This window comes from Triturus cristatus, chromosome 11 (assembly GCF_964204655.1).
Source record: "Triturus cristatus chromosome 11, aTriCri1.1, whole genome shotgun sequence".
Taxonomy (NCBI): Eukaryota; Metazoa; Chordata; class Amphibia; order Caudata; family Salamandridae; genus Triturus; species Triturus cristatus.
Window position 1 is genome coordinate 1,136,421,525 of NC_140594.1, and position 27,562 is coordinate 1,136,449,086.

General features: G+C 48.6%; 1 protein-coding gene across 2 annotated transcripts in view; it reads right to left on the reverse strand.

Moving 5' to 3' along the window:
• Positions 1 to 27,562, reverse strand: part of LOC146786204 (cytochrome P450 2J5-like) — a 647,500-nt gene that overhangs the window by 610,828 nt on the left and 9,110 nt on the right. The window contains exon 1 of one of the 2 annotated variants that reach the window (XM_085635781.1): positions 2,078 to 2,352. The exons of the other annotated variant lie outside the window; for it this stretch is intronic. Coding sequence (XP_085491907.1) covers positions 2,078 to 2,203 — 126 coding nt within the window. The 5' untranslated portion in view covers positions 2,204 to 2,352. Of the gene's footprint in view, positions 1 to 2,077; positions 2,353 to 27,562 lie in introns of those variants that run through there. 2 annotated transcript variants of the gene reach the window in all.

Genomic DNA, 27,562 nt, shown 5'->3' on the forward strand with positions numbered 1-27,562 from the left:
CAGCCCATGGGAGGCCGAGCTATGACCTCCTAGGAGCATGGTACATTCGGAGATGTGTCCCTCTCCTTAACACCCAGCCTGTGTTAACAGACCTCACATCACCTAGTAGCTCTGACCTTCCTGGAGCTCGCTGCCTCTAGCAGCTCCCTGCCTCTTGGACCACCCAGTGACCCGAGGGTGTGTCTTGAGCCACCACCAGCCCTCTCAGGGATCCCTTCCTCTAGCTGCGGCCGACCCCTAGCAGGCCCAGTCCTCCCACAGCCCATGTCTCCTAGCATCCCCGTCCTCTTAGTTCATGTGCCCTAGCAGTCCTAGTCTTCTCGGAATCCCCTTTCTCTTTACAGCTTGCCCCCCTCAAAGCTCCTGTTCTGGCCCTTCAAGCTCTCACGCCCTAGCAGTTCCAGTCGTATCTGAAATCCCTTCCCATAGCATCTCGGGCCTTCCCCCAGAAGCCCTGCCATTGTTAGCTCCTGTCCCATAGCCGTCCCGGAGCTTCCAGGCCCTCGGAGCTCCCGTCCACTAGCATCCTCGGCACTTTCAACACCCGTCCCCTAACAGTTTCAGCTGCCTGAACTCACGGACCCTTCAGTTCCCGTCCCCTAGCAGTCCCTGCCTTCTGAACTCCCGTCCCATAGCAGCTCTAGTCCCGGGCGCCAGGCCATTATCAGCTGTCCTTCAATTAATTTCCATCCCAAAAATATGCTGTTTAAACATTTACTTTTATATTGTAAAAAAAAATTCTCACAGAAAAGGCACTGGAAATATAGTGAAAATAAGCGTCTAGTCTCCTGCATTTTTATTTAAAAACATTTTCATTCTTGGTGTTAAAATAATTTTTAACAGATGATTCAGCATTATGGTCCTTTATGCCAGCAACGTTGACCACAATACCCCTATAATCCAGGTTCAAATGTAAAAGAAATAAAAATATAAGACGGGGAAATGCGATATCTCGATTTAGTTGAATGGATGTATTGGCATTGAGTGAGTCTCCAATCATTGTGGCGCATGCCACCAACACGTAGTTAAAACAGAACGGCTCCAGGAGCCCAGAGATTGTATAATGCGTCTTCTGTTACGGTATTCTCCCACTAATTAATCGCAAACATTTTGAAATTGCGCAACTGCATACCATCTTTTGATGTAATTAGAATTTCCAGCAGTCCTGCTGGCCTTGTGTCAACAATGAGTGGCAATAACGAGACAATCTTCACTTCACACTTAAGCAGTAGCCAAAAAATCGATCTTTAATACAAACGTCATGAGCAGTTGTTTCAGAATAAACATTTTGTTCTGAACAGCCTTCCAACGCAATTTGGGATATTCCTTTTATTAATTTGCAGGAACCACGTAGTTGTGTAACCTTAGGCCATTTTGTGAGTAAACTACAACCCCCAGCAGTCCCCTTGATGGTTCTCAACGAAAACGGAGCAGAATTCATCAAATAGTAGGCATCTCGTACTCACAAGGTTCCAAAAGGATCGTATTTTGAATTAAACGCTAATGGTAGATGGTGCTTTAAATGCACATCCTTTGCAAAATATCTTCTTACATTACACTCAGTGACCAGGAAGTTAAAAAAAAACCCGATTAAGATCTCAGCAAGATGGCAAAGTACGTTTTTCCAGCAATTGCTTTGTGTCTTTTGCAATATTTACAATGTTTGTTAGCTGCTGCTAACTTAGGGAGTGACGGCCACACTCACGACTCGCTCAGCTGTTACACCAACGCATAGATCGTAAAGTATATTTATTTATAATAAGTTCCTCGCAAGGTGTTTGAAGTGCAAGTGAGTTTTTACGATGCAGCTAGACATGGTCACAACTTGGTGTCCGTAACCACCGCGACCTGTCCTTTTGGGAAACACCGCGATTAATCACAGCATTTTAAAATGGTGGTATTCTTACAAAATCCCCTGCACTAAGTGTTCACCTCAAACAAAGACACACTAGGTTTACATTTATCATGATTGCAACTGGCGTATATATAAGCATTTTATGCATGTATGGTTCAACAAGTATAAGCTCCTACGAGCCGGCTCTCACTGCCAATGTCCGAGGGCCGACTTGGCATTTACCGGGGCAGTGCGGTCTCTTCCGTCCCTCCTGGCAGGCAGCAGTTGAACGGGGGAGTAGGTCGGGTTGCTTGGCGACGCCTTGCTCTTCCTGGAATTCACTGCAGCTCCTCTCTGAGACGAGCCCATTGTTGCCGGGCAACCCCCGTGCGGGCACCAATCCCAGCGCGGCTCTTCCCTGACGTCAGCGGTGCAGCGCACTGGGTTCCCGAGGCTCCTGAGCTGGCGGCGGTGATCCCAGGGGCGATTGGAGTGTCGCTTTAGGTCGGGGCCGCGGTGGTGATCTCGGGGCAAGTTTTAATGGCGTGAACACAAGCCTGCGGTGGTGATAACACGCAGTTCCCACAGAGTCACAAGCAGAGGCGATCCCTCGGGCCCGTGGCGGTGATCTCACGATGAGATGTGTGGGGGTCTAGAGAGAAGGCTTGGACAGCAGGATGGGTGGCACGGGAACAAAGTAGTGCTCAGCAAACTCGCAGTAAAGGGGCCAATAGCCGTGGAAGGAGACATGGCCGTCATAAGGCAGGACTAGCAGCCTCTAAACCAATCAGAAGGTGGCAGCATTTAGAAATGACAAAGCCATAAGCCAATGAAAAAGTGGGCGGGGGAGTGGGCGGAGCTTCCCTCACCTATAGTGTATACTGCATGCCTCGCAAAGCGAGCAACGCATGCGCTGCACTGCTAGGCGAGACCTGAATGAATGAATGAATGAAAGGAGACTTATAAACGCGCTACTTTGTACTGTACATTAATGAAGAGAGATATCCTGCTGCATGTGGCATACAGCGCAGACGTGCATTTTTTAGACTCATGGTTGTAAATTTCACTTCTAATAAACAGGCAGGCCCGGTTCTAGAAGGTGGGCCGGTTGGGCCAGGCCCACCCAGGGAAGATCCTGGCCCACCCAAGACCATTTAAAAGTGGAAGAGCAGGTCCACATACATGGGCCGATTTTCCTGCTGGCGGACAAACGGAAAGGCTGCTTCAGTTTGCGTGTGACTCTCAGCAAGCCACAGAGTGAGTCTGGTCCATTGTCATTTACAAAATGACAATGGACCAGCAGAGGAGGCACAGCATGAAGCATCTCCTCCCATCCCAGGCCTCAAGAGGTGACTTTGAGTCCTTGAGGAGCTGCTGATGCATTTGGCGCAGCGCAATTAACAAGTCTTAGGCGGGGGACATTGGCTTTAGTCCCTCACAGCAGGCCACAGCATTCGTTAAGAAAAGCTACGGCGGGGAGTTGGGGGGGGCTAGTGCCAGCATTCTTTGTTTAAAAACTGTGCAGTGACGTACCAGACTGAGATTGGAAGTTTCATTCTAATGAAATTCCATCCATTTATTAAATGGGGGGAGTGCTGTACATAGCTAAGTGTGATGGAAATTAAAAAAAACACTAAGGACTGAAAAAACTTTACATTTAAAGAAAAATATGATTAGAAATGGGTAAAAGGAAAATTTGATTTTTGCATTGAAAAAAGTTGCAGTGAAAAAATGAATTATTCACCTCTTTATTTGGGCAAAAGGAGAGGTAAGAGCAGAGTAGGGCTAAAGAGAGAGACAGAGTCAAAAGGAAATAAGAGACGGAGTGGGTATTAGAGACAAACGGAGAGGGGAAGAGGAAAGAGGGAGAAATGATTGATGAGAGAACAGAGGAAAAGAGGCTAGAGGGAATGGAAATAATTATAGATAAGCACAATGAGAGAGTGAGATGGGGGAAAGGAATGAGGGAAACAGCCAAGGAAAATATAAAGTGAGGACAGTCTAAGTGGAGAGAAGGGTAGAACAAGAGATTGGTAAAGGTAGGATAGGAAACAAAAGTGGAGAGAAGGGTAATGGCTAAGGGAGAAAAAGAATAATGAATGACAAAGCGAACAATGGATGCAGAAGAGGAAGAAAGGGATATTCTCTTCCAGGGGATCCTCATTGTGAGAAGTTGGCCTGATGTATGATGTCACTAGTTCTAGTGTACACCTTATATCAGTCCAAACAACCCTTATGGTGATTGGTTGTAAAGTCAACCTTATAGACCAGCTATCCTAGTGGTAGCATGGACAAGAGCAGTCTTAGGCTAAACTCTGAATGGCATGTGAAGCCAGCTGTTATACCATATATAATCCCTTGAATACCAAATGAAAGGACACCACAACAGCTATATATATAAAATAAAGTGTATTTATTCTAGTCAAACCCTCAGCACTCTTTATGAGATTCGAGGTAAGTACAACACAGTCTTATTCAAGCATACATTTAGTCACACAGGTAAGTAATACAGTTAGGCCCTAGGGGCCACGCAAACCATATACTAAAGAAGTGGTATAAGGACCACTGTCACGGAAATAGAATAGGCCTAGGAGGCCTAGGCCTAGGGAATCGCTGGGGCTACACTACCCTACCAACAGTTAGGAAGTGGGAGGCCCACGGGATTCAGGTGCAGAGTGGAAACACTCACGCGTAATGCGTAAAAGTCGATAGAATCACTAGCAGTTAGAAATAAGCAGTTTTAGGACACTTCTGGTATAGCTAGAAAGTCGAGACTCGGAAACTAGACCCTAGGATAGTCAGTACCCTTGTGAGCACCGAAGTACCCAAGTTACCTAGCCCACGGGCTGCGGGTGCATAGGTGTGAACTTGCGTCGGGTTTCGTCGTGGACTTCTATGGATGCCTGAAGGAAAGTTGCTGACAGGCAGTCAGTGAAGAGTGTCCGGTGGATCCCAATGCCGGGATCAAGAAGGAAGGATACCTGCAAGCAGAAGGGACAGAGTCTGGGTCACTAGCCAGTGACCACGTAGAACCTGGAGGGAACCAGGCGATGTTGTGAAGATGCAGGTGAAGAGGTGAAGCTTGTCGCAGCAGCCACGGGTACCAGGAGACGTCGAGGACGACCAGGACCAGGAGGCGAGCTGTCCCACGAAGGCTCTTGCTGTCGGCGTCGTTGAAGTCGAACTAGGACTCACCAAGCCTTGGCAAGCGGAACCCACGAAGAATGGAGGACTTGCTTCTGGTGCAGACCAGGAAGGTCTGAGGTGCTTCTCTTTTGCAGAGGAGCAGGAGCCAGTCTGGAGGAGCCAAACCAGCAGAGGAAATTCAAAGGTGTGTCGTCGCAAGGCCGCTAGCCAAAGGGCAAGCAACCGGACAGACGCGGCAAGCAGGAAAATGCAGAAGGGCCCCACGCAGGACTCGTGGAGTGTGGGGGGCTGATCTTCGGTGCAGATGATGCTTGGGGTTGGGGCTTCTCAATCCCCGGTGCACAACTTCGAGGGTGCCTCAGAAGCTGCGCTGGAAGATACTCGCCCCTTTTCCCAGGTAGCCGGTCCCACGTCTCTCGTCGCCTCCACGGATCTCAGCTCGGCTGTGGATGTGGATCAGGGTCGGAGAAGTCTGGAAGTCAAGGCTCTGGTCGGGCTCTGCAGTCGGTCCCTCGTAGAACTTCAGCAAAGCAAAGGGTAAGTCTCTTGATGGTGCCTGTTTGCACAGGGTAGCCACTCCTTGGCCACAAGGGAGATTCTTCAGTCTTCTTCTTTTGTCGAATGTCGAAGGTTCAGAGTTTCTGTTCAAGTTGCAGGTTCAGGATAATCTAATCTCCTGGGGCCCAGCTGCCACACTTCTACTAATCTGGGGGGCTGGGTTGCTTGCTAGGTCACGCCTTATGGGTGGGACCTGGGAGGGGGGTGGTTACACCCCCTTCCCTTTGTCCAGTTTCGCGCCAGGACTGGGGCTGGAGTGCCCCAGCACCGGTTTGAACAGGACTATGCATGGGACACCTTGTGTGCCCCAGGCAGTGTCTCGTTTCTTTCATCCCTCCCTGCCCCAATACACTAAGGCCTATCTGGGGTGGTGCTCGCACCTCCCAAGGCAGGAAACCTATTGGTCAAGCCTCCTGTGCCGGGATCACTCCCAGCAGCAGGAGGTCAGACTTGTGTCGTGGCAGCAGCATCCATTTTGTGATGCTGGGGCTCTGGTTAACTTTAACCGGGTAAGTAGGTTTCAACATGTCTTCTCCCTCTAGAAGGGAGGGATAATATCCTCATCACCAGAAATGGGATGGGGGTATTATTCCAAAGTGTTAGACACCTTACACGACATGTTTTGATAAAGCCAAACCATAGTTACCATAACCGTTTAGGATTATAAGGCACTTTAAGAGTATATGGTAGGCTATATCATAGAACAGCTATAAGGACATGGTTCAGAAAGCTGCAGACAGGCTCAGCTCATGCTAGAGCTCTATCTCACATGTTACCAAGCACTCTGCCTCCAGGATTGTTAAGGTCTGCCATAGGAGTGGCTGATAGGTACACATGTGTCTATATATAAGGTAGGTATAGGAATACTACACCTAAGCAAGGGGTGATTACACGACCTTGCCCCAGCTGAGTGATCAGCCAGTTGTGTCATAATGGAAGGCCAGGCCAGGGGTGGCATAATACATACTGCAGCCCCTGGTAGGCCTAGGGTACACCTATGCCCTGGATACCTAAGGTACACTATACAGGGGCCAATAAGGTGATCCTATCCAAATGGGTTATGCACCTAAAGTACATAGTATTAATTTAGAGAGAGAACAGCAGGGCTGTGGGTCTGATTAGCAGACCCACAGCCACATCTAAGTCGAAAACCAGTAAAGCACCCTACTCTCCTACACAACCCCCCCCCCAAACTTAGGGACATTAAACTAACCTTGACCAGTTGAGTCTTCATATTCTAAGTGGAAATATCTGGAGAGTCCATCTGCATTGGCATGGTCAGTCCCAGGTCTATGTTCCACTGTGAAGTCCATCCCCTGTAGGGAAATGGACCACCCAAGAAGTTTGGGATTTTCACCCTTCATCTGATTTAGCCACAAGAGGGGCTTATGGTCTGTCTGAATCTTGAAGTGAGTGCCAAACAAGTATGGCCTCAGCTTCTTCAGGGCCCAAACCACAGCAAAGGCCTCCCTCTCAATAGCTGACCAACGTTTCTCTCTAGGGGTCAGCCTTCTACTTATAAAAGCAATGGGCTGGTCTTGACCATCTATATTAAGTTGTGAAAGAACAGCTCCCACACCCAACTCAGAAGCATCTGTCTGGACAATAAACTCTTTGGAGTAGTCTGGACTTTTCAGAATAGGTGCACTGCACATGGCCTGCTTCAGGTCATCAAATGCTTTTTGACAGCTTACTGTCCACTGAACATTCTTTGGCATTTTTTTGGAGGTCAAGTCATTAAGTGGTGTCACAATGGACCCATAGTTCTTAACACACTTTCTGTTGTACCCAGTCAGGCCCAAGAAAGCTCTGACCTGAGTCTGGGTAGTTGGAGGAGTCCAGTCCTTTATGGTCTGGATCTTGCTCTCCAGTGGTTGAACCTGACTCCCACCAACTAGGTGGCCCAGGTATACAACCTTGCTCTGCCCTATCTGGCACTTAGTGGCCTTGATAGTGAGGCCTGCCTTTTGCAGGGCCTCTAAAACATTCCTCAGGTGGACCAGGTGATCCTCCCAGGTGGAGCTAAAGACAGCAATATCATCAAGATAAGCTGCACAGTAGTCATCCAACCCAGTAAGGACTTGATTCACCAACCTTTGGAAAGTGGCAGGTGCATTCTTCAAACCAAAGGGCATTACCACAAATTGATAATGTCCTCCTGGGGTCGAGAAAGCAGTTTTGGCCTTTGCATTCTCAGCTAGTCTGATTTGCCAGTAGCCTGCTGTCAGGTCAAATGTGCTCAAAAACTTAGCAGCTGCCAGTCTGTCAATGAGCTCATCTGCCCTAGGTATTGGGTGGGCATCTGTCCTAGTGACAGCATTGAGACCTCTGTAGTCCACACAAAACCTCATCTCTCTCTTACCATCTTGGGTGTGAGGTTTTGGCACAAGAACTACAGGACTAGCCCAAGGTTCAATGACTCCCAGCTCCAATATCTTTTGTACCTCAACTTTTATGCAGTCCCTGACATGGTCAGGTTGCCTGTAGATTTTACTCTTCACAGGCAGACTGTCACCAGTGTCCACCTCATGGGTGCACCAGTTTGTCTGACTTGGGGTCAGAGAGAACATATGTCTGTAGGATTGCAGAACTTGCCTGCAGTCCTGTTGCTGATGGACAGTGAGGCTGCCAGAAAAGACCACACCATCAACTGAGCCATCATCAGGGTTCTGAGTCAACAAGTCTGGGAGAGGGTCACTCTCTTCCTCCTGCCCCTCATCTGTAGCCATGAGTAAGCCCATGTCTGCCCTGTCAACATATGCCTTCAATCTGTTGACATGAAGCACCCTGTGGGGGCTTCTGGGAGTCCCAAGGTCCACCAAGTAGGTGACTTCTCCCTTTTTCTCAACAATAGTGTGGGGTCCAGACCATTTGTCTTGGAGTGCTGCTGGGGCCACTGGCTCCAACACCCACACTTTCTGCCCTGGCTGGTAAACAGTCAGCACAGCCTTTTGGTCATGCCAAGCTTTTTGGAGTTCTTGGCTTGCCTCAAGGTTTTTAGAAGCCTTCTTCATATACTCTGCCATCCTGGAGCGGAGACCAAGTACATAATCCACTATGTCTAGTTTGGGTTGTCTGAGAGGTCTCTCCCATCCTTCCCTTACTAAACATAGGGTTCCCCTTACAGGATGCCCAAACAAAAGCTCAAAAGGGCTTTAGCCAACCCCCTTTTGTAGGACCTCTCTGTAAGCAAACAGAAGGCAGGGTAAAAGGATGTCCCATCTTCGCCTAAGCTTGTCTGGTAACCCTTTTATCATTCCCTTTAGGGTCTTGTTGAATCTCTCAACAAGCCCATTGCACTGTGGGTGATAGGGTGTGGTGAACTTGTAGTTCACACCACACTCCTTCCACATTGCAGTCAAATATCCTGACATGAAGTTGGCACCTCTGTCAGAAATGACCTCCTTTGGAAAGCCCACTCTGGAGAATACTCCAAGTAGGGCCCTTGCCACAACAGGAGCTGTTGTGGTCCTCAGGGGAATAGCTTCTGGATACGTGGTGGCATGGTCCACTATCACCAGTATGAATCTGTGCCCAGATGCTGTTTGTGGGTCCATTGGTCCTACAATATCTATGCCCACTCTTTCAAAGGGAACCCCCACCACAGGTAGTGGTATGAGGGGGCCTTTGTGGTGCCACCTGATTTGCCACTGGCTTGGCAGGTGACACAGGAGCGACAAAACTCCTTGGTATCTTCTGACATATGAGGCCAGTGAAAGTGAGGGACAAGCCTGTCCCAAGTCTTGTTCTGGCCTAAGTGTCCTGCAAGGGGAATATCATGGGCCAAGGTAAGAAGGAAGCCTCTGAACTTCAGTGGTATGACCAACCTCCTGGATGCACCAGGCTTGGGGTCTCTAGCCTCTGAATACAGCAGCCCTTCATCCCAATACACTCTATGGGTACCTTGAGCATTCCCTGCAGCCTCAGCAGCAGCCTGCTGTCTGAGGGGTTCAAGAGAGGGGCAGTCTAATTGTGCCTGCCTCAGATCTGCCCTGGAAGGTCCCCCTGTCCCAAGAAACTTAACCTGATCAGGTTCAAGTTCTTCCTGGACAGTTCCTCCAGGGCTCTCAGAATCATCCTCCTGTGAGGGCTGATCCAGTACCTCAGGCAGGGGGGAAGGCACAGCCTTTACTCTACTGCTCTTTCTCTTGGTTTGTGACTGGTCCATAGTTCCAGGATCCAGCACTTGTTCAGTGGTGTGCTTTTTGGCCTGTGACCTGGTCACAGCAAGGACATGTGCATCTATCCCCAGCATTTTTGCATGGGTCCTATACTCCACTTCAGACCAAACTGAAGTTTCAAGATCATTGCCCAGTAAACACTCCACAGGAAGGTCTGAAGTAACAACAACTTTCTTGAGGCCAGTTACCCTTCCCCAGGAGAAGTTAACAATTGCCACACTATGGGAGGTAGTGGCATTGCTAGCGTTGGTCACTAGGTAGTTCTCACCTAGTATGATCTGTCCAGGGTCCACAAAGGCAGGTGTCACCATTGTGGCACTAGCCCCAGTGTCCCTGTAGGCCTGAGCCATCCTATCATTGATAAAAGGAGTCTGTCTGTACTTGCCCAGGTTACTGGGGCCTACAGTAGAGGACAAAGCTATGTCCCCATCACAGATCAGAACCGCCTGAGTAGGTATCCTGACTAGGCCAGAATCCTCCTCAGTTCCCAGGGTTAACCCTACTACACCCTTTTGCTGGGAACCACCACTTACAGCTGAACTAGGGGGTACAGTTGCCTTAGGGGCAATGGTGGCTTATCCTTTTTGGTGCACTCACTAAACCAATGTGAGTTGGACTTACAATAGTTGCACCATGGTTTCTTTTGGCCATCTTTCTTTTTATCCTTTTTGGGACCGCCCTCCCCCTGAGCCTTTTGGGGGCCTGGTGAAGTCTTTTTGTTTCTGATCATTACCCTTCTGGTCTGCCTTTTTCTGATCACCGCCCTGGTTCTGGTTTTTCTGCTTAACTCTAGTCCTGACCCATCTATCTGCCTTCTTTCCCAATTCTTGGGGAGAAGTCAGATCAGAATCAATCAGGTGTTGATGCAGTAGCTGGTTTTGACAGTTGTTAAGGATTTGTTCTCTCATGATCAAATTATACAATCCTGTATAGTCCTTAACCTTACTTCCCACTAGCCAGCCTTCCAGAGCCTTAGTGGCACAATCTACAAAGTCAGTCCAGTCCTGAGTCTGTGTCTTCTGGGTATCCCCGAACAACAACCTGTATTGTTCAGTGGTTAGGCCAAACCCATCAATTAGAGCACTCTTCAGGACAGTTTAATTGTCAGCATCCTCATCACTAACTGTGAGGAGCTTGTCTCTACCTTTCTCAGAGAAGGAGAGCCACAAGATAGCTGCCCACTGACTTTGGGGTACCTGCTGTACTTTGCAAGCCCTCTCCAAAGCAGTTATCCATTTGTGGATGTTATCCCCACACTTGTAGGGAGGGACAATCTTGCTCAGGTTTCTATTATCATAGGTCCTGTCTCTATCCTTAGGGATATTGCTGCCACCAGTGGGTTCTAACCCACTTAACTTTTGCTCTCTAGCCAGAGCAAGCTTCTCCTTGGCAAGGGCAAGTTCTTCCCTCTCAATCCTTTGATTAGCTTCCCTCATTCTGGCTTCATGCTCTTTTCTCTGGGGGGAAGTCATTCCCCTGTGAGAAGAGGCATTAGAGATGCTAGAGACATGGGAGTGGATGGATTCCCTTGAAGGGGATCTGTCTCTCCTGCTTCTCTGGTTAAGCCCACTTGGGGGTCTGTATGGGGGAAGCCCATGCAGACTCCCATGTAAGCTTAAGTTTGCCTGGCTAAGTCTTCCTACTTGGCCCTGGCTGTCTACCTCCTCATCTGAAGTCCCATCTGACTCATCTGTAGGGGCTAGACCCTCCCCTGTACCTAGGGTACCAGCCTGGGAGGCCCTAAGAGCATCATATTCCTCTATGATCTCTACTAGCTGAAGGAGGGTAGGGTTTGCACCCTGTTTTAACTTTCTGGAGGTACACAATTGTCTCATCTCCTGAAAAGTTAGGGTATCATATCTAGAGGGGATCTTTCTCAGACCTACCCCTCCTGGGAGAGAATCTCCTTGATCTCCTCCCAGAGACATGATCTAGTGAGGGTGTGGTGTGTGCACCTACCTACACTAGTTGTATCTACTAAACCTCTCTAGTAGTTGTAGTCAGGGTGTGTTAGGCCCTTCAACCTACAACAACTAAGTCCAGTAGGACTTAAGTATTATAATCTATGTTATATGTACCTAAACAATATCTGTGTGATCTTTCAATTTAGTATCTCAAGATTACAATGGTATTACAACAGCAAGCTCAGATCCCAACCGCTGCTCACCAATGTGAGAAGTTGGTCTGATGTATGATGTCACTAGTTCTAGTGTACACCTTATATCAGTCGAAACAACCCTTATGGTGATTGGTTGTAAAGTCAACCTTATAGACCAGCTATCCTAGTGGTAGCATGGACAAGAGCAGTCTTAGGCTAAACTCTGAATGGCATGTGAAGCCAGCTGTTATACCATCTATAATCCCTTGAATACCAAATGAAAGGACACCACAACAGATATATATATAAAATAAAGTGTATTTATTCTAGTCAAACCCTCAGAACTCTTTATGAGATTCGAGGTAAGTACAACACAGTCTTATTCAAGCATACATTAAGTCACACAGGTAAGTAATACAGTTAGGCCCTAGGGGCCACGCAAACCATATACTAAAGAAGTGGTATAAGGACCACTGTCACGGAAATAGAATAGGCCTAGGCCTAGGGAATCGCTGGGGCTACACTACCCTACCAACAGTTAGGAAGTGGGAGGCCCACGGGATTCAGGTGCAGAGTGGAAATACTCACGCGTAATGCGTAAAAGTCGATAGAATCACTAGCAGTTAGAAATAAGCAGTTTTAGGACACTTCTGGTATAGCTAGAAAGTCGAGACTCGGAAACTAGACCCTAGGATAGTCAGTACCCTTGTGAGCACCGAAGTACCCAAGTTACCTAGCCCACGGGCTGCGGGTGCATAGGTGTGAACTTGCGTTGGGTTTCGTCGTGGAGTTCTATGGATGCCTGAAGAGTGTCCGGTGGATCCCAAGGCCGGGATCAAGAAGGAAGGATACCTGCAAGCAGAAGGGACAGAGTCTGGGTCACTAGCCAGTGACCACGTGGAACCAGGAAGGAACCAGGCGATGTCGTGAAGATGCAGGTGAAGAGGTGAAGCTTGTCGCAGCAGCCACGGGTACCAGGAGACGTCGAGGACGACCAGGACCAGGAGGCGAGCTGTCCCACAAAGGCTCTTGCTGTCGGCGGCGTCGAAGTCGAACTAGGACTCACCAAGCCTTGGCAAGCGGAACCCACGAAGAATGGAAGACTTGCTTCTGGTGCAGACCAGGAAGGTCTGAGGTGCTTCTCTTTTGCAGAGGAGCAGGAGCCAGTCTGGAGGAGCCAAACCAGCAGTGGAAATTCAAAGGTGTGTCGTCGCAAAGGCCGCTAGCCAAAGAGCAAGCAACCGGACAGACGCGGCAAGCAGGAAAATGCAGAAGGGCCCCACGCAGGACTCGTGGAGTGTGGGGGGCTGATCTTCGGTGCAGATGGTGCTTGGGATTGGGGCTTCTCAATCCCGGTGCACAACTTCGAGGGTGCCTCAGAAGCTGCGCTGGAAGATACTCGCCCCTTTTCCCATGTAGCCGGTCCCACGTCTCTCGTCGCCTCCACGGATCTCAGCTCGGCTGTGGATGTGGATCAGGGTCTGAGAAGTCTGGAAGTCAAGGCTCTGGTCGGGCTCTGCAGTCGGTCCCTCGTAGAACTTCAGCAAAGCAAAGGGTAAGTCTCTTGATGGTGCCTGTTTGCACAGGGTAGCCACTCCTTGGCCACAAGGGAGATTCTTCAGTCTTCTTCTTTCGTCGAATGTCGAAGGTCCAGAGTTTCTGTTCAAGTTGCAGGTTCAGGATAATCTAATCTCCTGGGGCCCAGCTGCCACACTTATACTAATCTGGGGGGCTGGGTTGCCTGCTAGGTCACGCCTTATGGGTGGGACCTGGGAGGGGGGTGGTTACACCCCCTTCCCTTTGTCCAGTTTCGTGCCAGGAATGGGGCTGGAGTGCCCCAGCACCGGTTTGAACTGGACTATGCATGGGACACCATGTGTGCCCCAGGCAGTGTCTCGTTTCTTTCATCCCTCCCTTCCCCAATACACTAAGGCCTGTCTGGGGTGGTGCTCGCACCTCCGAAGGCAGGAAACCTATTGCCCAAGCCTCCTGTGCCGGGATCACTCCCAGCAGCAGGTGGTCAGACTTGTGTCGTGGCAGCAGCATCCATTTTGTGATGCTGGGGCTCTGGTTAACTTTAACCGGGTAAGTAGGTTTCAACATGTCTTCTCCGTCTAGAAGGGAGGGATAATATCCTCATCACCAGAAATGGGATGGGGGTATTATTCCAAAGTGTTAGACACCTTACACGACATGTTTTGATAAAGCCAAACCATAGTTACCATAACCGTTTAAGATTATAAGGCACTTTAAAAGTATATGGTAGGCTATATCATAGAACAGCTATAAGGACATGGTTCCGAAATCTGCAGACAGGCTCAGCTCATGCTAGAGCACTATCTCACATGTTACCAAGCACTCTGCCTCCAGGATTGTTAAGGCCTGCCATAGGAGTGGCTGATAGGTACACATGTGTCTATATATAAGGTAGGTATAGGAATACTACACCTAAGCAAGGGGTGATTACACGAACTTGCCCCAGCTGAGTGATCAGCCAGTTGTGTCATAATGGAAGGCCAGGCCAGGGGTGGCATAATACATGCTGCAGTCCCTGGTAGGCCTAGGGTACACCTATGCCCTGGGTACCTAAGGTACACTATACAGGGGCCAATAAGGTGATCCTATCCAAATGGGTTATGCACCTAAAGTACATAGTATTAATTTAGAGAGAGAGAACAGCAGGGCTGTGGGTCTGATTAGCAGGCCCACAGCCACATCTAAGTCAAAAACCAGTAAAGCAAAAGCAAAAAGTGGGGGTGAACATAGAAAGCAGACCCTACTCTCCTACACTCATCAATAGTCATAAGCACTGAATATTTCGGCCCATGTGCGGGGACCCCGGAAATAATAAAATTATATATGAAGAACATATATATACAGCTCTGTATATGTATAAACATATATTATTTTTTCCCAAGCAAATGCAGCCCCCATAGAAGGCTAGACAATGTAGACACAAATATCCAATAATGCACCATAGGTATAATAATACACCTAAATCTCTTTTTTTTTTTTTTTAATGAGGTAAAAAACTCATGATAAAGAAAATAGAACACTGTGCAAAACACAGATCCACAAAACATTGTTAGCCTGCAGGCTGCATTGCAATACAATACCATAGAGACTGAAAAGCCTTCTACAGGTAAAAACTGGCACCGTGCCTTTAAGGCAGCCCTGACTCCAATATCCCATCATGCCTCAGGGGTGACAGTTGGGTCAGTTGTTCTTTCCGGCTCCTTCAGTCAGGACCCTGGAATTCAGCTCTGTTCATTTTTTACTTTCCAGTCAAGAATTGTTACTTTTATAGTAATTTTTTTGGCTTCCTCTTGTTGAATTCTGTCGGGGAAGCGTATTTCCTGTGTTTTCTGACTAGATTTAAAAAAAATTTCTGTCAGAAAAATGCCTTCTTTATTCTTGCCGTGTCCATCCTGTGGCAAAAAGAAGGCCTCTTCAGACACACACGATGTGTGTATCGTCTGTCTACCGGATTCTCACTCTCCTGCATCCTGTCGTCACTGCAAGGACCTTTCAAAGAGGACTTTGAAGGAAAGAGAGAGAATTAGGCTTTATGGCCTTTCGGAGCGGTCGACGTCGAAGCAGCTGGTCTCTGCCTGTTCTCCATCGGCGTCGGGCTCGGCGTCGAAGACACCAGCGGCGGGATCGTCGCTGAGAGGTGAGGAGTCCAGGGGGAGTCATGCTTCCAAAAGAAAGTCCACGTCGATGCTCGATCCCGCGGCGAAGCGCATTTGTTCGTCGTCGGCAACTTCGACGTCAAGAAAACATCCTTTGGCGTTGAAGGAGGCTCATCGCCGATCGACGTCAAGAAAACATCGTTCGACGTCAAAGGATAGACATTGCTCAACGTCGAAATCGACACCAAGAGAAAAGTCGACGTTGCATGAAGAGCGCAGGCGTTCGACGTCGAAATCTACATTGACGTCGAGGCAAAGATCGCTGTCAAAAGATCCGGGAAGATCTTCGACGTCGAGACCTGATTCGCCGTCAAGAAAAAGGCGATCGTCTTCGAAAGTGCTAACGACGTCGAGACAAAGATCATCGTCAGAACATTCGACGTTGAGGCGGGTGCCTTCGTTGGAGTCGACGTCGAGGCGGGTGCCTCCGTCGGAGTCGATGTCGAGGCAGGTGCCTCCGTCGGAGTCGACGTCGAGGCAGGTGCCTCCGTGGTCTAAGGTCTCCAAATCTTCGGAGAAGATAGTGACGTCGAGGCGAGATTCCCCGTTGGGTTCTAGGCCTCCGTCCAGGACAAGTCCTCCGTCGACGACAAGGCTCTCGACGTCGAGGCAGGACACATCGCCGATTATCCACTCTGCGTCGAAGTCCAGATCTCCGGTGATAGGCCTATCACCGTCGAGACGGTCCTCCGCGGTGGGATACCAGGAAACGTCACTCATTCGTCTGACTTTCAGACCAGTATCGAGACGCAAATCTCCTCATAGATTGGTATATACCACATCGGAGCACGATTCATCTCGTCCGATTTCAATTTCACCTTCAGCCTCTGAAGGCTCGAGATCAAGTTCTGGATCACCGGAGGTGTTGGGTCTCTCTCCAGCTCCTCCAGTGGAGCATACGTCTCAAGACGAGGACCATACTCTGCCTCAGAGCCCCATCAGGGAAATACCTCAGAACACTTCAATGATTCAGGCAGTTAATGATTCCTTAACAAGATTAAGGACCCTGGATCAACCATTACGACCAGCAAGATCCCATTCTCGAGGAATAGAATTCCAAAGGCGCTCACGCACGCCCAGAAGGCGATCCAGGTCCACCTCTCATAGAAGAGAGTCAATCAGATCGGGGAGAAGGCGGCGGAGGTCCCCCTCATCCTCTTTGTCAAGTCGTTCGTCCAGAAGGGATTACTCACCTACACTCTCAGATACTCCACCATCTAGAGTATCGCCAGTGGACGACATCACCACCTTCCAAGATGTGTTGTGCAGAGGAGCGACAAAATTGAACATTCCCATGCCTATTCAAGAAACCACCTCCTCTGTCATCTTCGAGACCCTTCATGAGCGAGCTGTGTCTCGTCCACTGTTGCCTTTAGTCCCTGGGCTGCTTAAACCAGTAATGGATATCTTCCTCACGCCAGCGACTATCAAATCTGGGCCTGTGCGGATTCTTAAGAAATATCGTCCGGCCCCTGAGGATCCTCTATTTCTCAAGGCGGACCCTCCACCGGACTCTGTGATCACGGTTGCTGCTAGAAAAACTCATTCAGTGGTTTCGTCATCCACAGTGCCGCCGGATAAGGAAAGTAAATCACAAGACTCTTGGGGAGAAGAGTATGTGGCTCGGCGGCCTCTAGTCTGAAAGTGGCCAGTGCCTCAGCGCTTCTGGGGCGCTACGACAGATCACTATGGGACTCCCTTCAGAGATTTATAGAAAAAGTACCTTCCGAAGACAGAAAGGACTTTGAAGAGATCTGGCATGAGGGCAGCCTAGTTTCAACCCAGGTGATAAGCGCAGCAGCGGATGGAGCAACGTTGGCAGCACACTCGTATGCTCATGGGATTTCCGCCAGAAGATCCTCTTGGCTAAGGTTGACGGCTCTGAAACCTGAAGCACAGGCAAGAATTCTGAATCTGCCTTTCTCGGGTAGTTCGCTTTTCGGTTCTCATGCGGATGACGAAATGGCTCGAATGAAGTCAGAACTCGAGACCATGAAAGCCGTGGGGCTAGAGAAACGGAAAGAATTCCGTCGCCGTAGGGGAACCGACAGGCGTAGCTATCAACAGAGGGTTCAAACCCCTCACTGGCAGAAAAATCAAGACCAACAAGGGCAGAAGACGCAACAATTTCAGTCCTGCAGATCATCCAGGGGACGTGGAAATAACCGCCAGGCCGGCAGTGGAAACAAGGCTCAAGGAAAGCAATGAGAGACTGCTTCCTCCAATGCTGTCCACCGCTCCGGTGGGAGGAAGTAATGCAAACCATCTTCCAGAGTGGCAATCCATCACAAAGGACAAGTGGGTTCTAAATATACTGCGACATGGATAGTCGCTTCGTTTCCGGAGTCCCCCTCCCTCGATCCACCCTGGACAATCATCTCAACACCCCAAGAGGCTAAGAGAAGAAGTGGCGACCCTTCTGCTCAAATCAGCAAAAGAAAGAGTTCCCAGGGCGCAGAGAGAGAGAGGAGTCTACTCCAGATATTTTCAAATTCAAAAAAGAAATACAAAAGCAGAGTTCAGACCCATCTTGGACCTACGGACACTCAACAAGCATATCAAAAGAGAAAAGTTTTGCATGCTTGCGCTTCACCAAATATATCCTCATCTCCGGCGAGGCGATTGGATGTGCTCGCTGGATCTGCAAGACGCGTACTTTCATGTTCCCATCGTACAGAGTCATCGGAAATTTCTAAGGTTCGTAGTGGGGACCTCTCACTATCAGTTCAAGGTTCTACCATTTGGCCTGAAATCGGCCCCTCGAGTATTTACAAAATGCATGGCAGTAGTAGCGGCTGCACTGAGGCACGCAGGAGTCTTTGTCTATCCCTATCTAGACGATTGGCTGATAAAAGGTCCATCGCCTCAGAGTGTACACTCACAGCTGGCACGCTGCCTGCATTTGTGTCACAGATTGGGACTCAGGGTGAACTTCAAGAAATCCACCTTCACACCGACCCAAAGGATACACTACCTCGGTGCAACTATAGACTCCGCAGTAGGAAAAGTGTTTCCTTCGGAGGAGAGACGGTTATCCCTTATCCACAAAGGCAAGCAGATTATCACCAACAATCTGTCTACAGCACGACAGATATCGTCTCTGCTAGGGGCCATGGCATCTTGCATATTCCTGGTGCCCAATGCCAGATTGAGGATGCGTCCTCTCCAACAAGATCTGGAGGACAAATGGGACCAAAGGAATTCACTGTGGGAGGAAACAGTCTGTCTTTCCTCAGCGGCCAGGCAGTCAATCAAGTGGTGGTTGAAGCCACTCAATCTACAGGTGGGTCTTCCCTTTCATCAAGAACCCCCATCTCAGATGTTGATCACCAACGCATCCCTGCAGGGTTGGGGTGCGCATCTGGGATCTCTGCAGACCCAAGGACTGTGGTCCAGCAGCGAACGGTTGTACCACATCAACATGCTAGAACTCAGGGCAGTCCACCTAGCCCTCAAAGCGTTCCTACCCGCAATCAGGACGAGTCCCATTCTAGTACAAACGGACAATACCACCACAATGTACTACCTGAACAAACAGGGGGTACTCGATCCAGGACGCTCTCGCTGGAGGCTCAGTCCCTCTGGCACTGGAGCCTAGCAAGGAACATTTCAATAAAGGCGGTGCACCTGCCAGGAGAGCTCAACGTCAAAGCGGACTTGCTCAGTCGTCATTTTCAAGATCCAGACGACTGGGTACTCAACGACGAGGTGCTAGACGACATCTTCAAGGAGTGGGGACGTCCGCAAATAGATCTCTTCGCGGACAAAAACAACGCGAAATGCCGAGGCTTCGCCTCAAGATACCATCGGCCAGGATCCATAGGGAATGCCCTTTTGATCGATTGGTCAATGACATTTGTGTACGCCTTTCCGCCTCTCCCACTGATCCCCAAAGTGGTGACCAAACTGCAACACTCGTCTGCCAAGATGATCCTCATAGCACCGGACTGGCCGAGGCAGTGGTGGTACACGGATCTCCTCCACATGTCGATCCGACCTCACAAGCGTCTGCCGTGCAGACCGGACTTGTTAACCAAAATGCAGGGGAATATTTACCATCCCAGTCTTCCCTCGCTGAGCTTAACAGCATGGCTCCTGAAGTCCTCCAGTATGGCCATTTAAACCTTCCCCAGGAGTGTATGACCATACTGAAGGAACTAGGAGGCCTTCTACAAGACACTCTTATTTCTGTAAGTGGAAGAGTTTTTATGTATGGTGTATTCAACATCAGTATAACCCTACAAAATGTCAAGAGGAGGTGATTTTGCCTTATCTTCTTCACTTAGCCAGGGTGGGGTTGAAATTTTCATCCATTAAAGTTCACCTAGCGGCCATTACAGCATATAGGCGCTCCCCATCGCAGCAGTCATTCTTTAAGCTGCAGGCGGTGAAGGATTTTTTGCAGGGGCTCAAAAAGGTTTACCCCCCAGTAAGGCCTCCCTCGCCTTCTTGGGAGCTGAACTTGGTTCTTTCAAAGCTTATGAGTTCCCCTTTCGAGCCCATACATAAAGCTACTTTACAGCACTTTACGTGGAAAACAGCTTTTTTAATAGCTATCACTTCAGCACGTAGGGTGAGTGAAATACAGGCCCTCTGTTCTAAAGAACCCTACACGATTTTTCATCTGAATAGGGTAGTGATGAGAACTCATCCATCTTTTTTACCAAAGGTGGTGTCAGATTTTCATGTTAATCAGACTATCTCCTTACCAACCTTTTTTCCCAACCCCTCCTCGCCAGCTGAGAGGGCGTTGCACTCTTTAGATGTTAAGCGGGTTCTAAAATTCTACCTAGATAGGACTAAGGCTGTCAGGAAATCTGACCAATTGTTTGTAAACTATGGTGCTGTCCGCACAGGTTTTGTTGCATCTAAGCGTTCCACTGCTAGGTGGATTGTGTCAGGCATTAAATTGGCTTACCAACTGGGGCAGAAGCCACTGGTCGCTCGACCTAAAGCGCATTCCACAAGAGGAAAAGCGGCTACTGCTGCTTTTCTCAATAATGTCCCACTCTCCGAGATCTGCAAAGCAGCCACTTGGAGATCTGTCCATACATTTACGAGGCATTATTGTCTGGACTCGGACACCAGAGCAGACACTCAAGTAGGACAAGCCTCCTTGAGGAATCTGTTCAATAACTGAATTTGTCAATGGTTTTACTCCATGTATAGTGCAGTTCTCATTTGCCTGCAGGTGGAAGGTGGGCTTGCTATTCTATTCAGTGCTTATGACTATTGATGAGGATCCCCTGGAGGAGAAGGATAAGTTACTTACCTGTAATCCTAGTTCTCTTCCAGGGGTATCCTCATCAAAGTCATAAGCAACCCACCCGCCTCCCCAGGCAAATATGAGGAGTGGATTATTTAACATGGAGGAAGTATATCTTTGTGTTTAGGACTACGGTCCCGCAAAGAACAACCGACCCAACTGTCACCCCTGAGGCATGATGGGATATTGGAGTTAGGGCTGCCTTAAAGGCACAGTGCCAGTTTTTACCTGTACAAGGCTTTTCAGTCTCTATGGTATTGTATTGCAATGCAACTTGAAGGCTAACAATGTTTTGTGGATCTATGTTTTGCACAGTGTTCTCTTTTCTTTATCATGAGTTTTTTACCTCATAAAAAAAAAAAAGAGATTTAGGTGTATTATTATACCTATGGTGCATTATTGGATATTTGTGTCTACATTGTCTAGCCTTCTATGGGGGCTGCATTTGCTGGGGAAAAAATAATATATGTTTATACATATACAGAGCTGTATATATATGTTCTTCATATATAATTTTATATTTCCGGGGTCCCCGCACATGGGCAGGAATATTCAGTGCTTATGACTTTGATGAGGATACCCCTGGAAGAGAACTAGGATTACAGGTAAGTAACTTATCCATAGTAGACCCTTCAAGAAAGGGATAGGTTGGTAAAAGAAATGCCATTTGTGGATCTCCACTGTTTCTAATGATTCCTCCAGAAATAGGTGGATTTTCCTTTACCACTCAACAATAAAATATACTTTTGGTGTAATCTCTACTAAAGGTAGAACAAGGCCCCTCCACTTTCCTGAATAACCTTTGAAAGCATGCAGAACTGAAAGCACTTACAAGGACAGGAATCTACTTATTGTCTACAGAGAATGTTCTTCTGCAAATGTCAAAGTTTTATAAAGTAGGTAGATACTGACAGCAGCAACTCAGTAAATTGACACAACGAAATATAACATTAGGTGTAGGACAAAGACAATTTCAAGGACCAGAAGGAAATGAGGGAAGGGAAAATTTTCAAGACAGGAAAAAGAACTGAAGTAAAACTCAAAGAGGCAAAAGGAATTGAGAGAGAGGGGAATAAGGGCATGGAAGGTAGAAAAATAGCAAAGTATGGAGTGTATATGGGAGACAGGAGTGTTAAAGAGGGGAAAATTATAGACTAAGAGAGAGGGAGGGAAATAGTGCTGGGGCAATAAAATTGGGGAAATTCAGGGCATCTACAGAGAGAGCAAGAGAGAGACAGGAAAACAGAGATGGATAACGAGAGAGATGGAATAATGGGAGGGAGAATGTTAAAGATGGGATTAAATTAGAAAGAATGGTTTGTAGAATGAGTGGAAGACAGAGGGAGGGAGACGGAATGAAGGTTGGTATGATATATGGACAGACATACAGGAGCATAGAAAATCTGCAGATGTGTTCGGTGAGAATGTAAGAGTGCAGGTGACATGAGAGAGTGAAAAAAGCATAGTGAGGGCTAAACACTAGCAGGAGGCGTGAAGGGCTGTTCATTCATGTGGGGGGAAAAGAGAGAGGAAGAGCACAGGCAATATATACATTGTTTTAAAGAACTGCTGTAGTTGAAGTGATTTCCTCCAGCATGTCGAGCAGATTCAGATCATGTTTCTTCTAAAAGTATAAATGTCTCCAAGTACCAAGCTGTGTTATACCCTCTATAACATTACACACAGAGAGACTTCAGAGTGACATCCAAAAGGGTCCATGAAAGACTTGGATGTGTACAGCCCCTGAAGCCTGAACAATAGCAGTGAGTTTTGTGACTTATGAAAGGTGTGCAGAGATAATAGGAAACCTGAGGGTGACCAGGAAAGTCAGTGATCTGAAAGTAAACTAGATCTTCTGGTCAGGGAAATTGAGAAGCAGATTCAGCAATTTGAGTATGGCATGTGCCCCAGGGGTCTAAGGTGGACCAGATCTTCAATGATTAATGTCCCTGAGAAGGAGCCTTTGGGCACTGGAGCGTGGCCAGGACCCCCAGGTAAATGACACTGATCAGGAACCTTAGCATCCCCTGGTGAGCCAGAGCCTTGGGACGAGCAGGAGCCTTGAAGACCTTGTAGTGAGCAGGCTTTTGGGCAACGTGGAGTAAGCATAAACCTCAGGACCCCAGGGTGAGCTTGAGGCTCAGGGACCAAATCTCAGCTGTGGCTCTGAAGCATATGTTCACCCCAATGCCCACTGTGAGGATTTAGGGCGAGCAGAAGCTTTAGCCATCTGGTGTTGACAATATACCTCATGCCCTTAGTGTGAGAAGTTGGCCTGATGTATGATGTCACTAGTTATAGTGTACACCTTATATCAGTCCAAATACCCTTATGGTGATTGGTTGTAAAGTCAACCTTATAGACCAGCTATCCTAGTGGTAGCATGGACAAGAGCAGTCTTAGGCTAAACTCTGAATGGCATGTGAAGCCAGCTGTGATACCATATATAATCCCTTGAATACCAAATGAAAGGACACCACAACAGATATATATATAAAATAAAGTGTATTTATTCTAAGCAAACCCTCAGCACTCTTTATGAGTTTAGAGGTAAGTACAACACAGTCTTATTAATGCATACAGTAAGACACACAGGTAAGTAATACAGTTAGGCCCTAGGGGCCCCGCAAACCATATACTAAGTAAGTGGTATAAGAACCACTGTCACGGAAATAGAATAGGCCTAGGCCTAGGGAATCGCTGGGGCTACACTACACTAGCGTTAGTTAGGAAGTGGGAGGCCCACGGGATTCGTGTGCAGAGTGGAAACACTCGCGCGTAATGCGTAAAAGTCAATAGCAATGTTACAGGTTAGAAATAGATAGATTTAGGACACTTCCGGAGTAGCTAGGAAGTTGAGACTTGAAAACTAGACACTAGGATAGTCACTATCCTGATGAGCACCGGAGTACCCAAGTTACCTAGCCCACAGGCTGCGGGTGCATAGGGGTGAAGATGCGTCGTTTTCGTCGTCGACTCCTATGGATGCCTGAAGAAAGATGCTGACAGGCAGTCAGTGAAGAGTGTCCGGTGGATCCCAAGGCTGGGATCAAGAAGAGAAGAAACCTGCAAGCAGAAGGGACAGAGTCAAGGTCACTAGCCAGTGACCACGTGGAACCAGGAAGGAACCAGGCGATGTCGTGAAGAGTTGCAGGTGAAGGTGAAGCTTATCGCTGCAGCCAGGAGGACCAGGAAGCGTCGAGGACGACCAGGACCAGGAGGCGAGCTGTCCCACGAAGGCTCTTGCTGTCGGCGGCGTCGAAGTTGGACTAGGACTCACCAAGCCTTGGCAAGCGGAACCCACGAAGAACAAAGGACTTGCTTCTGGTGCAGACCAGGAAGGTCTGGGGTGCTTCTTCTTTGCAGAGAAGCGGGAGCCAGTCTGGAGGAGCCAAACCAGCGCAGAAGATTTCAGGGTGCGTCGTCACAGAGGCAACTAGCCAGCGGGCAAGCAACCGGACAGACGCTGCAAGCAGGAAAATGCTGAAGGGCCCCACGCAGGACTCGTGGAGTGTGGGGGGCTGATCTTCGGTGCAGATGGTGCTTGGGGTTGGGGCTTCTCAATCCCCGGTGCACAACTTCGAGGGTACCTCAGAAGCTGCGCTGTAAGTTACTAGCCACTTTTCCCAGGTAGCCGGTCCCACGTCGCTCGTCGCCTCCACGGATCTCAGCTCTGCTGCAGATGTGGATGAGGGTCGGAGAAGTCTGGAAGTCAAGGCTCTGGTCGGGCTCTGCAGTCGGTTCCTCGTAGAACGGTCGCAAAGCAAAGGGTAGTCTCTTGATGGTGCCTGTTTGCACAGGGTAGCCACTCCTTGGCTACAAGGGAGATTCTTCAGTCTTCTTCTTTCGTCGAATGTCGAAGGTCCAGAGTTTCTGTTCAGTTTTGCAGGTTCAGGATAATCTAAAGTCTTGAGGCCCAACTCCCACTCTTATACTAATCTGGGGGGCTGGGATACCTGCTAGGTCACGCCTTATGGGTGGGACCTGGGAGGGGGTGGTTACACCCACTTCCCTTTGTCCAGTTTCGCGCCAGAGCTGGGGCTGGAGTGCCCCAGCGCCGGTTTGAACTGGACTATGCAAGGAACACCTTGTGTGCCCCAGGCATGTCTCATTCCTTTCAGCCCACCCTGCCCCAATACACTAAAGGCTGTCTGGGGAGGTGCTAGCACCTCCCCAAGCAGGAAACCTATTGTCCAGGCCTCCCTGGCTGGGATCACTCCCAGCAGCAGGAGGTCAGACTTGTGTCGTGGCAGCAGCATCCATTTTGTGATGCTGAGGCTTTGGTCAGAGGCTAACAGTTGAAGTATGATTTTAACATGTCTTTCCCTCTAGAAGGGGGGAATAATATTCTCATGTCCAGAAATGGCATGGGGGTATTATTCCCGAGTGTTAGACACCTTACACGACATGCTTTGATAAAGCCAAACCATAGTTACCATAACCATCTAAGATTATAAGGCACTTTAAGAGTATATGGTAGGCTATATCATAGAACAGCTATAAGGACAAGGTTCCGAAAGCTGCAGACAGGCTCAGCTCATGCTAGAGCACCATCTCACATGTTACCAAGCACTCTGCCTCCAGGATTGTCAAGGCCTGCCATAGGAGTGACTGATAGGTACACATGTGTCTATAGGTAAGTTAGGTATAGGAATACTACACCTAAGCAAGGGGTGATTACACGACCTTGCCCCAGCTGAGTGATCAGCCAGTTGTGTCAAAATGGAAGGCCAGGCCAGGGGTGGCACAATACATGCTGCAGCCCCTGGTAGGCCTAGGGTACACCTATGCCCTGGGTACCTAGGGTACACTGTACAGGGGCCAATAAGGTGATCCTATCCAAATAGGTTATGCACCTAAAGTACATAGTATCAATTTAGAGAGAGAACAGCGGGGCTGTGGGTCTGATTAGCAGGCCCACAGCCACATCTAAGTCGAAAACCAGTAAAGCAAAAGCAAAAAGTGGGGGTGAACATAGAAAGCAGACCCTACTCTCCTACACAACCCCCCCCCCCAAACTTAGGGACATTAAACTAACCTTGACCAGTTGAGTCTTCATGTTCTAAGTGGAAATATCTGGAGAGTCCATCTGCATTGGCATGGTCAGTCCCAGGTCTATGTTCCACTGTGAAGTCCATCCCCTGTAGGGAAATGGACCACCTAAGAAGTTTGGGATTTTCACCCTTCATCTGATTTAGCCACAAGAGGGGCTTATGGTCTGTCTGAATCTTGAAGTGAGTGCCAAACAAGTATGGCCTCAGCTTCTTCAGGGCCCAAACCACAGCAAAGGCCTCCCTCTCAATAGCTGACCAACGTTTCTCTCTAGGGGTCAGCCTTCTACTTATAAAAGCAATGGGCTGGTCTTGACCATCTACATTCAGTTGTGAAAGAACAGCTCCCACACCTAACTCAGAAGCATCTGTCTGGACAATGAACTCTTTGGAGTAGTCTGGACTTTTCAGAATAGGTGCACTGCACATGGCCTGCTTCAGGTCATCAAATGCTTTTTGACAGCTTACTGTCCACTGAACTTTCTTTGGCATCTTCTTGGAGGTCAAGTCATTAAGTGGTGTCACTATGGACCCATAGTTTTTAACAAACTTTCTGTAGTACCCAGACAGGCCCAAGAAAGCTCTGACCTGAGTCTGGGTAGTTGGAGGAGCCCAGTCCTTTATGGTCTGGATCTTGCTCTCCAGTGGTTGAACCTGACCCCCACCAACTAGGTGGCCCAGGTATACAACCTTGCTCTGCCCTATCTGGCACTTAGTGGCCTTGATAGTGAGGCCTGCCTTTTGCAGGGCCTCTAAAACATTCCTCAGGTGGACCAGGTGATCCTCCCAGGTGGAGCTAAAGACAGCAATATCATCAAGATAAGCTGCACAATAATCATCCAACCCAGTAAGGACTTGATTCACCAGCCTTTGGAAAGTGGCAGGTGCATTCTTCAAACCAAAGGGCATTACCACAAATTGATAATGTCCTCATGGGGTCGAGAAAGCAGTTTTGGCCTTTGCACTCTCAGCTAGTCTGATTTGCCAGTAGCCTGCTGTTAGGTCAAATGTGCTCAAAAACTTAGCAGCTGCCAGTCTGTCAATGAGCTCATCTGCCCTAGGTATTGGGTGGGCATCTGTCCTAGTGACAGCATTGAGACCTCTGTAATCCACGCAAAACCTCATCTCTCTCTTACCATCTTGGGTGTGAGGTTTTGGCACAAGGACTACAGGACTAGCCCAAGGGCTCTCTGAAGGTTCAATGACTCCCAGCTCCAACATCTTTTGTACCTCAACTTTTATGCAGTCCCTGACATGGTCAGGTTGCCTGTAGATTTTACTCTTCACAGGCAGACTGTCACCAGTGTCCACCTCATGGGTGCACCAGTTTGTCTGACTTGGGGTCAGAGAGAACATATGTCTGTAGGCCTGCAGAACTTGTCTGCAGTCCTGTTGCTGATGGACAGTGAGGCTGTCAGAAAAGACCACACCATCAACTGAGCCATCATCAGGGTTCTGAGTCAACAGGTCTGGGAGAGGGTCACTCTCTTCCTCCTGCCCCTCATCTGTAGCCATGAGTAGCCCCATGTCTGCCCTGTCAACATATGCCTTCAATCTGTTGACATGAAGCACCCTGTGGGGGCTTCTGGGAGTCCCAAGGTCCACCAAGTAGGTGACTTCTCCCTTTTTCTCAACAATAGTGTGGGGTCCAGACCATTTGTCTTGGAGTGCTGCTGGGGCCACTGGCTCCAACACCCACACTTTCTATCCTGGCTGGTAAACAGTCAGTACAGCC